The sequence below is a fragment of the Hemitrygon akajei genome, chromosome 3, assembly GCF_048418815.1.
Source record: "Hemitrygon akajei chromosome 3, sHemAka1.3, whole genome shotgun sequence".
NCBI lineage: Eukaryota > Metazoa > Chordata > Chondrichthyes > Myliobatiformes > Dasyatidae > Hemitrygon > Hemitrygon akajei.
Genome location: NC_133126.1, coordinates 24,311,055 through 24,323,477, shown reverse-complemented (window position 1 = coordinate 24,323,477; position 12,423 = coordinate 24,311,055). Strand labels below are relative to the sequence as shown.

Genomic DNA, 12,423 nt, shown 5'->3' with positions numbered 1-12,423 from the left:
GTCACATGGGTATATTTGGGTGGTGCAGGATCATTGGGCTGGAAGGGCTTGTTACTGGCTGTATCTCCAAATAAAAAAAAACTCTCTGCCTCCTCTGTACGTATTTGTCCATCACTTGCTGATTTACGGTATATTAAACAATACTTCAGTATTAAAATTATCACCCTAGTTTTTTTTAATCAATTGATGGCTTCAAAATAAATAAATCACACCTGTGCTCCTTCCTCCAAAAACTTACATTACAGACAGTAGTGAGAATCAAACCCCAATCTTATAGCTGGCACACTGTCAAGCATTGCATTTATCGCTATGCTGCCATGCCGCCCAATATGCAACTACAAAGCCCAATTTTGTGAGAGTTTTTACTGATATACGGAATCTCCTCAAACTGCTCATGAAGTTGAGCTGCTTGCATTCTTTCTCCATCAATGTGAATAAGGTTTATGGTATGTTTGCATCATCAGCTGTATTGGGTATAATAGTTGGAATGCCATTGTTATAGTTGTACGGATTGTTGCCTAAATGGCACTTGTTATAAGACCATATGACATCGAGGCAAAATTGGGTCATTCAGCCCATCGGTTTTGCTCTGCCATTCCATCATGGCTGATTTAATATCCATTTCAAACCCATTCTCCTGCCTTCTCATAACCTTTAATGCCCTTACTAATTAAGAACCTAACAACCTCCACTTCACTTTAAATATACTCAATTACTTGGCTCCCACAACCCTGCGGCAATGAATTCCATAAATTCACGACCCTCTGGCTAAAGAAGTTCCTCCTGATCTCTGTCCTAGTCAGACATCCCCCTCTTTTGAGGCTGGGTTCTCTGGTCCTAAACTCCCCCACAAATGGAAAACATAATCTCCATATTCACTCTATCCAGACATTTTAAAATTTGATGTTTCACTGAGATCCCCCCTCATTCTTCTGAACCTCAGTGAGTACAGGCCCAGAGCTATCAAACTCTTCTTACATGCTAACCTTTTTATTCCCGGAATCATTCTCGGGTACCTCCTCTGGACCCTCTCCAATGCCAGCAAATCTCTTCTTACATATGGGATCCAAAACAGCTTACAATACTTTGTGTGGTCTGACCTATGCCTTATAAAACTTCAGCATTACATCCTTTCTTTTATGTTCTAGTCTTCTTGAAATGAATGCTATTTGCATTTGCTTTCCTTACTACTGAGTCAACCTGCAAGTTCACCTTTAGAGAATCCTGCACAAGACCTCCCAAGTCCCTTTGCCCCTCTTGTTTTTGAATTTTCTGCTCAGTTAGAAAATAGTCTAAACCTTTATTCCTTCTACCATAGTGCATGACCATATACTTCCCTACACAATATTCCAACTACTACTTCTTTGCCCATTCTCCCAATTTGTCTAAGCCCTTCTACAAACACTTTGCTTCCTCAATAATACCTGTCCCTCTGCCTTTTTTTGTACCATCCGTAAATTTGGCCACAAAGCCATTAATTTAGTCATCCAATCCTTGACATAGAACATTAAAAGAAGTGGTCCCAACACCGATCCCTGCGAAACACCACTAGTCACCAGCAGCCAATCAGAAAAGGTCCTCTTTATTCCCCCCTTTTGTGTCCTGCCAGTCAGCCAATCTTCTTTCCATTCTAGTATCTTTCCTGTAATATCATAGGCTCTTATCTTGTTAAGCAGCCTCATGTGTGGCGGCTTGTCATGTCCTTTTGATACAATGTGTATCCTTGGATGTTAAGCTCCCAACTATGATCTTTCAGCCACGACTCTGATGCCCACAACATCATAACTGCCAGTCTCTAACTGTGGTACTTTATTCTGTATACTGTGTGCATTCACCTTCAGTCCTGTATTCGTCATCCTTTTCGATTTTGCCCCCATGTTACACTTCAACTCATCCCGGTGATTGCAATTTTGCCCTATCATCTGCCTGTCGTTCTTCACAGTCTCACAACACACATGTGTCGACTTGTATACCAGTTGCCCCATCCCCAACCCTTTCATTCTGGTTCCAATCCCCATGCCAAATTAGTTTAAAAGTTGAAAGTTTAAAGTAAATTTATAATAAAAGTACATACACGTCACCATAAACAACCCTGCGACAGCGCTGCATGTAAATGTGCTCTGTGGTGGGGAGGGCTTTACCTATGATGGACTGGGCTGTATCCACTACTTTTTGTAGGTGTTTTTGTTCAAGGGTATCAGTGTCTCCATACCAGACCATGATGCAACCAGTCAGTATACACTGCACTACACACTGATAGAAGTTTGACCCTCCCCAACAGCTCTAGCAAACCTAGTAGTGATTATGCAGCATGCACATTCTCAAGGAAAGATTTAGAGGGATGTGGAATTAGTGTAGATAGGCCATTTAGTCCGCATGGGCAAACTTGGCCAGAGGGGAACTTGTTTCTGTGCTGTATACCTCTGAAACTATGATTCCACATTACACTATTAATCTGGCTTTGTATCCATCAGCAGTCCAGTCATTGAGAATGTTGTTTTATAGGTGCTGACTGATTTTGTGAAGTGGGCCATTGCTTCCTTGCACCATTATCCACTCAGACCATTTTTCTTTCCCCGTAGTTTTATATCCACTGGATAAATATTGAATGTTTCACCTGAGAAAGTGCTTTTTTATAACTCAGCTCTTCTCCTGTGTGCAGTGAACATTGTCCTGTTTGAATGGACACTTTGAAGAATATGACAGTGCAGATTCATAGTGTCACAGAGTCACTGGACACAGAAACTGCCTATTCCTTTACTTATCAGTTCTATGTTTGATGAACACTCCTTCTCCACTCTGAACAGTCGTGGCTCAAAAGTTCCCAAGAGTCAGCATAGATGTTATATTTTTTATTAAGATTTTTGCATTGCTTTCCCCTGTCCACCTTAACTCAGAGTACAGTGTAAATTTGAGGAACACAAGTGATAAGAAGAGAAACAGAATGGGTCTTAGCCCGAAACATTGGTTCATTCCTCTATAGGTACTGCCTGACTTACTGTGCTCCTCCAGCATTAGAATCAGCTTCAGATCAGAATCAAGTTTAATATCACTGGCATATGTCATAGAGTCAAAGAGAAGTACAGCACTTAAACAGGCCGTTTGCGGCATCTAGTCCATGCTAAAACCATTTAAATTACCTACTCCCATCAACCTGAATTGGGACATACAGTAGCCCTGCATACCCCTACCATCCATGTACCTATTCAGTTAGCTCTTAAATGTTGAAATCGAGCTTGCATGCACCACTTGTGCTGGCAGCTCATTCCACACTCTCATGACCCTCTGAATGAAGAAGTTTCCCCTCATTTTCCCCGTTAAACTTTTCACCTTTCACCCTTTAACTCATGACCTTTGGTTGTAGTCCCACCTAATCTCAGTGGAAAAAGCCTGCCTGCATATACTCCTCATAATTTTGTGTACCTCTGTTAAATCTCCTCTCAATCTTATGTGTTCTAAAGAATACAGTCCTAACCTATTCAATCTTTAATTATAAGATTGCTACAGACCCAGCAACATCCTTTCAAATTTTCTCTGTACTCTTTCAACCTTGTTTACATCCTTCCTGTAGGTGGCCAACACTGCACACAATATTCCAAATTAGTCCTCACCTATTTCTTATACATCTTCAACATAGCATCCTATCTCCTGTACTCAATACATTGATCTATCAAGACCAATGTGCCAAAAGATTTCTTTATGACCGTATCTACCTGTGATACCACTTTCAATTATGGACCTTTATTCCTCGATCCCTTTGTTCTACCACACTCCTCATAATTGTCAGGAGCCTTGGGCTATACATGTGAAGCTGCCAGCTGAATGTACTTGGAACCTGATTGTTGTGAACCTTGAGGCCAGGGAGAGGAATTCACTGATCCTATTGGTGGATTTAGAGATCTTGTGGGGACTGTGTGTAGAAGTACCTGCTGTAGAATCAGAATCAGGTTTAATATCACTGCCAGATGTCGTGAAATATGTTGTTTTGCGGCAGCAGTACATAATAAAAACCTGTAAGTTACAATAAAAAATACTGTGAGGTAATGTATATGTATTCATGGTCAATACAGAAATTTGATGGTGGTGGAGAAGAAGCTGTTCCTAAAGCGTTGTGTGTGTGTCTTCAGGCTCCTGTTGCCCCTTCTTTATGGTAGCAATGAGAGAAAGGCATGTCCTGGATGGTGAGGGTGCTTTGTAATGGATGCCACCTTTTTGAGGCAGCACCATTTGAAGATGTTCTTGATGCTGGACAGGCAAGTGCTCATGATGGAAGCTTGCAACTTCTGCAGCTTTTTCCAATCCTGTGCACTGGTCCCTCCATACCAGGGAGTGATGCAACCAGTTATAATGCTCTCCGCAGTACATCTGTAGAAATTTGCGAGTGTTTTTGGTATCAAGTCTCTGCAAACTCCTAATGAAGTATAGCAGCTGTCGTATCTTCTTTGTAATTGTATCAGTGTTTTGGGCCCAGGACAGATCTTCAGAGATGTTGACACCCAGAATCTTTTTAAAAAAAATTATTTATTTATTAAATTTTAGAAAATTACAAAGAATAAATGTGATGATAAATAGTAAGAAAAATAATATTGACCCTCCCCCCTCCCCTTAACCCTCCCGCCCTTAACCCTTATCTAAAGAAAGAAAAAAAAAAGAGAAAGATTGCCTGGATATCGGAGGATCCCCACATGTTCCATGGGGTTCAAAATAATTTTAATATTTATTCTTACTTTCCCCAATTACTTTATAATTTAATCTTCAAAGGACCCACGTATTTAATCCTATCTTTTGTAGGTATGGGAGCCAAATTTTCAAAAATATATCATTCCTTTCATTTTCTTAATATATGTTAAAACTCTTTTTCTTTTCACAGGTCCATTAATTCCATTAACATTAAAACTTAAAAAATTAAGTAAATTAATCATTCATAATACCTTGGGAACTCTTTAAAATTCTCCATGTTGCTATGAGTTTCTCCCCAACCATCCAGGCAAAAAAGAAGAAAAATAGAAGAAAGATAACTAATATATAAGAAAAAAAAACAAGGTACCCCCCCACTAATGTTGCGAATAAAAAGAACAACATAACCCCCCTCTCATTTTACAGGTCATGGCAATCGCCATGATTGTACACGTGAAACACCCAGCTATCGATCAGGAGCTCTTCCAGCTCTCCCGCAAAAAAACCCAAAAATATATTAGTGAAGAAAAAAAAAATTAATGTCTCTACTCCCAATTAATACTCCTCAACTTTTTTTTTATAAATGTCCATCAAGTTCAACCTTGTTTCATTCTTCATCGTTAGTCCATTTCATTTCTATAATTCTTTACTTCTTCGTGGACATCAGGTAATTCTTGTACAAATTCCTCCGCTTTCCGGTAATCAACGAAAAATCTTCTTTCTTCGTTATCCAGGAAAATTATCAATTTTGCTGGATAGCTCAATAAAAATTTATAGCCCTTTTCCCATAAAGATTTTTTCACTGGATTAAATTCCTTCCGCCTCTTCAGAAGATCGTAACTTATGTCTGGATAAAAAAAAACCTCTTTTCCCTCCTATTATCAATGGCCCATTTCTCTTTTTAGCACCTTGAATAGCTGCCTTCAAGATCATTTCTTTATCTTGATACCTTAAACATTTTATTAAAATTGATCTTGGATTTTGATCTTGTTGAGGTCTTGATCTTAAAGCTCTGTGTGCTCTTTCAATTTCAATTACTTGGCTTCCTTTTTTCATTTCTAACATTTTCGAAATCCATTCTTGAAAGAATTTTATTGGGTTTTCTCCCTCTGTACCTTCCATAAGACCAACAATTTTGATATTATTTCGTCTACTAGAGTTTTCAAGCGCATCTATTTTTTCCAACATCCATTTTCTTTCTCTTGTCCAGGCAAGATTATTGTCTTCTATCTTATCTATTCTTCCAGTGTTTTCTTCCACTTTTACTTCCATCTCTTTAACTTTATTATCCATCTTCTTTTGTTTTTCCACCACATTATTGAATTTATTCTGCATCCTTCTTATAGCTTTTAATTCATTCATAATATATATCAGAATATCTTTTATGTCTCCTTTAATCTCTTCCTTCTTTTCCTCTTCTTCCTCTGAATTTCCCAAAGAGTCTGATTCCACTTCTGATTCACTTCCAACCATAGTTGGGATTTGTAGTTTTGTTAATCTTTGTTCATACATACTTTCGCGCTTGCGCTGTTCTTGCTGTTTCTTCTTGGAGACCGCCGACATTGCTGCAACTTCCGGTCCTGCATCATCAGAAGTGCCATGCACTTCGCCGGGAGGAGATCCAACTTGAGTCCGAGGCTTCACCGAGACGGTTAGGCCTTTTTCTCCGCCGATTTGCGCAGTCTTCGAAGTAGTAGCTTTCTTCTGTTTCGGTTTAGGAGCCATGTCAAAAGATAACCCTGAGTTACTTATAAATAGTTTCTAGTAGTTATTTGTTAACTCTTCTTCATTTAAACTCTATTTCATTACTTTTTACGAGGGAGCTGTATTCCCAACGTCTCGACCCTACGTCATCACGTGACGCCCCCTTGACACCCAGAATCTTGAAACTGTTCACCCTTTCCATGCTGATCCTTTGATAAGGACTGTGTATGTTCCCTTAATTTCCCCTTCCTGAAGTTCCTTGGTCTTCTGATGTTGAGTACAAGGTTGTTGCTGCGATACCACTTAATCAGCTCAACTGTCTCACTTTTGTTTGCCTCCTTGTTACCATCTGAAATTCCGCCAGCAAAAACTGCGGCAAGTTTATAGATAATGTTTGAGCTGTGCCTAGCCACACAGTGTGGGTGAGGAGAGAGTAGAACATTGAGTTAAGCACGCGTCCTTCAGGTGTGTCAGCCAGGAGTCAATGATTTGCATTGACTGGTCTCCCAATGAGGAAATCTTAAAGATCCAGTTGCAGAGGGAGGTATGGTGCCCAGGTTTTGGTGATTGTTGGTTAGTACTGAAGGTATGATGGTGTTGAACGCTGAGCTGTAATCAATAAACAGCAGCCTGATGTAGGTATTGCTATTGTGCAGGTGAACCAAAGCTGAGTGGAGAGCCAGTGAGATTGCATCCACTATAGACCTATTGTGGTGATAGGCAAATTGCAGTGGTTCCATGTACTTGCTTAGGCAGGAGTTGATTCTTGCCGTAACCAACCTTTCAAGGCACTTCATCACTGTAGATGTGAGTGCTGCTGGACAATAGTCATTATGGCAGCTCACCCTACTCTTCTTGGGCATTGGTATGATTGCTGCCCTTTTGAAGCAGGTGCGAACCTCCGACTTCAGTAGTGAGGGATTGAAGATGTCCTTGAAGTCCTTGGTCATTCCTGCCAGTTGATTGGCACAAGTTTTCTGTACCTTGCCAGGTACACCATCAGGGCCTGATGATGTAAAGGTTAAACATCATGAAAGATGTTCTGACTTTCCGACTTTGCCCACTGAGACAGAGATCACAGGGTCACCAGATGCTTCAGGGATTCGCACAGTTGTAGTTTTATTTTGCCCTTCAAAATGTACATAAAAGGTGTTTTGCTCCTCTGGGAGTGAAGCATTACAGCCATTCATCATATTAGGCTTCGCCTTGTTGGAAGTAATGGCCAGCAAACATGCCAGAGCTGATGTGTATCCGATTCCGTCCCTAACTTCAATTGGAATTGTTTTCTTGCCCTTAAACTAACCTTCCATAGCTTGTACTTGGACTTCTTGTCTAGTTCTGGATCATCAGTCTTGAATGACACAGACCTAGTCCTCAGCAGACTACGAATCTCATGGTTCATATACAGCTTTTGGTTTGGGTATGTCCTGTTTGTTCTCGAAGGCACATACTCATCTACACAGGTGTTGATGAAGGCAGGGACAGCTGGAGCATATTTGTTCAGAGTTGAAGGTGAACCCCTGAATATTGTCTAGTCCACCGATTCAAAGCAGTCCTGTAAGTGTTCCTCCACCTTCCTTGACCATAACTTCTTGGTCCTTGCCACTGGTGCTGCACTGAGAGTAGCACTGAGAGTAGAAATATAGTCAAGTGACCAGGCTTTCCAAAGTGCAGGTGTGGGATGGCACATTAAGCATCCTCGATGCTGTTATCTCAGTAGTCAAGCGTGCTGGCTCCTCTGGATCTACATGTGATATGTTGGTGGTATTTGTTCAAAGACTTCCTCAAGGTTGAAATTCCCTGCAATGACAAGGAAGGCCTCAGGATGTGCTGTTTTGTGACTGCTGATCACGGTGCTCAACTCCTCTGAAGCCTGCTTGATGTTGGCCTGAGGTGGAATGTACGCCGTTAGCAGGATGATGGCAGAAACCTTGCTTGGCAAATAAAGTGGATGACACTTGATCACTAGATGTGCAGGTCATGTGAGCAAGACTGAGACAGAACCGTTGCATCTGTGCACCATGATAAGTTAATCATGAAGCATACTTTACCACATTGGACTGCAGCGCGGCATCTGAAACAGTGGGGGTGAACTACGTTTCCATGAAACAAAATACACAGTACTCCCTAATATCCCTCTGGTACTGAGTTCTTCAGCTTTATTTTCTAGAGACTGTGCAAACTTACACCAGCAGGATAGTTGGGAGTGGGGGTAGTGTCTAAAGCCTCTGCATTTCAATGATACCTGTAGCCCAGCATGCTGATCCTACTTTCTCTTTCTTAAAGGGGAACTGCACTCGTGACCTGAGTCTGCTGTCTGTTGTCCTTCGATTTTGAGGATTAATAAACTTTTTTTAAACATCTTAAAACGATGTTGCTTACTGAAGTACCCAAGGATGTAACTGTGAAGTACCCGTAGCTGTAACTGTAGATTTCAGCTGTACTAGCCCTAAACAGGATGATTCCCATTGGAGCTGCTTGCAAAGAGGTGCCACTTAACTGTGCCACCTTGAGGCATCTGTAGGTAATTCCACGTCATAAAAGAATGTAGAAAGCCAGTAGCTGGTGTAACATGATAGACCATTAGTTTATTCTGAGTTGTCTACCTTCAAAGGAGGATTCAGAAAATGGAAATTAGTCTACATAATGCAGGACCTTTATTGGAGTCATAGTGTTATTTATTTTTTATTTAGAGATACAACAGGATAACAGACCCTCAAGCGTGTTAGTATTATCTCAAAAGGACAATTTCCTTAGAGCTGGTAGGATATGTGCTGAGTCCAATTCCACAGACTAGGAAATAATCAAGGACAACATGCCAGTGCAGTACTGATGTGTGCTTCAGTGATGATAGTGCTATTGATCCCGTTGTTTCTTTGAGTGCACACTAATGATATTGTGGCACCACATTAAAGTGAGCAAGAGAACCCTGCTGTTTTGGAAAGACTTGTCCTTCAATTACCATTTTAAAAGAACAACCCTTTCATGATCTATGATGACCATTTATGGTTATAGAAATTTCTTTAGCCAGAGGGTGACAAATCTGTGGAAGTCATTGCCACTGACTGCTGCAGAATGCAAGTCACTGGGTATATTTAAAGCAGAGGTTTCTAGGATCTTGATTAACAAGGGTTTCAAAGGTTATGGGGAGGAGGCAGAAGAATAGGGTTGAGAGGGTTGATAATAAATCAACCATTTTGAATGGTGGAACAGACTCATTGGGCCGAATGGCCTAATTCAGATCCCATGTCTTATGGTCATAGAGTCATACAACATGAAACAATGGCTAACTGGTCTATGCCAACTAAGTTGTCCAATCCAAGTCAGTCCCATTGCCAGTGTTTGGCCCTTAACCTTCTAAATCAACTAAGGTGGTGGGGTGGAGGTACGTCTCCACCAAAGGGGATATAAGGCATTATACCTCTGCTAGCCTGCAGGTCACCCTTGGGCAAGGTGTAGCACCTGTTTAGCTCCCCAATCAGGGTCACGTGAAGCCCTGGGAGCAGATGGTGGATGGTTGTATGAGCAGCTGATGCATGTCACAAATCCTACTTATGCGACCACTGACCCCAGGCAGACAATCCCTGAAGAGTATCGATAATGAGTGTGGTCATCTATCTTGTAAAAACACTGCCCAGAAGGTGGCAATAGCAAACCACTTTTCTGTAGAAAAATTTGCCAAAATGGCCCCCATCATCTTATTTTTCTATGGATGTCCAGTCCCTATACTCCTTCATCCTTCACCAGGAAGGCCTTAAAGATCTAAATTTTTTTCTGAACATAAGACCTAACTAGTTCCCCTCCACCACCACTCTCCTCCACCTAGCAGAACTTGTCCTCACTCTAAATAATTTTTCCTTTGGCCCCTCCCATTTCCTTCAAACAAAAGGAAGTCCCAGCTATGCCTTCCTGTTTGCCAGCTATGTGGAACAGTCTGTGTTCCAAGTAGACACTGGTGACAGCCCCGTATTTTTCCTACGCTACATCGATGACTGCACTGTTGCTGCTTCCTGCACCTGTGCTGAACTCATCGACTTCATCCACTTTGACTCCAGCTTTCACCCTACCCTCAATTCATCTGGTCCATTTCTGACACCTCCCTTCCCTTTTTTTTGATCTCACTGTCTCTGTCTTTGGAGACAGTTTATCCACCGATGTCTATTACAAACCCACCAACTCTTACAGCTACCTGGACTATACCTTGTACCACCCTGCTATCTGTGAAAGTTTCATCCCCTTCTCTCAATTCCTTTGTCTCTGTTGCATCTGCTCTCAGGATGAGGCCTTTCATTCTAGAATAAAGGAGATGTCTTCCTTTTCAAAGAAAGGGGTTTTCCTTCCTCCACCATCAACGCTGCCCTCAAATGCATTTCTTCCACTTCATACACATCTGCTCTGATCCCATCCTCCTGCCACCCTACCAGAGATAGGGTTCCTCTTCTCCTCACCTGCCATCCCACCAGCCTCCGCATGCAGCACATCATTCTCTGAAACTTCTGCCACTTCCAATGGGATCCCACCACCAAGCACATCTTTCTCTCCCCCCCCACTTTGTGCTTTCCACAAGGATCTCTCCCTCCGTGACTCCCTTCTCCATTTTGTCCCTCCTTGCACTTATCCTCGCAAGTGGAACAGGTGCTACACCTGCTTCTACATCTTGCTCCCTCACTACCATTCAGGGCCCTAAACAGTTCTTTCAGGTGAGGCGACACTTCACGTTTGAGTCTATTGGGTTCATTTACTATGTTCGGTGCTCTTGGTGTGGCCTCTTGTATATCGGTGAGACCTGATGTAGATTGGGTGACCTCTTTGATGACCATCTACGCTCTGTCTACCAGAACAAGTGGGATCTACCAGTCACCTCCCATTTTAATTCCACTTCCCATTCCCATTCCGATATGTCCATCCATGGCCTCCTCCAGTGTTGTGATGAGGCCACATTTAGGTTGGAGGAACAACACCTTATTCTGTTTGCGTAGCCTCCAACCTGATGGCATGAACATCGATTTCTCAAACTTCTGGGAATGCTTCCCACCCCCTTCCACCATTTCCCATCCCCTTTTCCCTCCCTCAAATTATCTCCTTGCCTGCCCATCACCTCCCTCTGGTGCTCTTTCCCCCTTTTTCTTTCTTCCATAGCCTTCTGTATCTTTCACCAATCAACTTTCCAGCTCTTTACTTCATCCATCCCCCTCCAGGTTTCACCTATCACCTTGTGTTTCTCTCTCCTCTTCCCCCACCTTTTAAATCTACTCCTCAGCAATTTTTCTCCAGTTCTGTCAAAGGGTTTTGGCTTGAAACGTTGACTCTACTTTTTTCCATAGATGCTGCCTAGCCTGCTGAGTTCCTCTAGCATTTTGTGTGTGTTGCCAAGAACAATCATGGTCATGGAAAGACCATGATCATCCTTGTCATACGACTTGGCACCTAATGAAGGCACAAACCTGATTCGCAATCCAAGGCTGTGTACATTCCCCTGCATTATGGAGTAGACAAAACATCATATATGCCTTTTTAGACATATGAAGTATACTAGGGATATTGAAGCCACACAAGGCACAATTCAAATTACACAGGAATCTTCTGTGTCTTTCTGCACTGAGTTATTGAACGATGTATTAAGCAACAAACCTTAATGTTGATCTTTTACATTTCTTCTACAGGGTAAGCTGGCGGTTAACGATGAAGAGTGTGCAAGACAACTAGAGCAAATGACATTTCAGCTAAAAGATCAGATCACAAAAGTGCAGACAGAGCAAGAGATGATCCTTTGTGCTATTGGAAAAGAAATTGAGATTGCGTGTGATTTCCTCTCCAGGGATACTAGTGACAAGTTCAAAGTAATGTAAACATTTTTGCTTTTCACAACAAACTTTGTTTTTTTCATATACGTTGCCTTCTATCACCATATTGATCTCTTTTACTGGTGTTTCATTTAAATGATATTTTTTCCAGGCTTTGTTAAACATAATTCTGCTGATGGATTTGGACTGATTAGGAGAATGGGCAAAGAAGTGGCAAATGGACTGCAGTGTAGGGAAG

General features: G+C 41.7%; 1 protein-coding gene across 1 annotated transcript in view; it reads left to right on the top strand.

The window, feature by feature from the left end:
* LOC140724772 (centrosomal protein of 128 kDa) overlaps positions 1–12,423 on the top strand; it is a 612,511-nt gene that overhangs the window by 272,324 nt on the left and 327,764 nt on the right. The window contains exon 15 of the mRNA XM_073039351.1: positions 12,045–12,221. Within this exon, the coding sequence (XP_072895452.1) occupies positions 12,045–12,221 (177 nt within the window). The remainder of the gene's footprint in view (positions 1–12,044; positions 12,222–12,423) is intronic.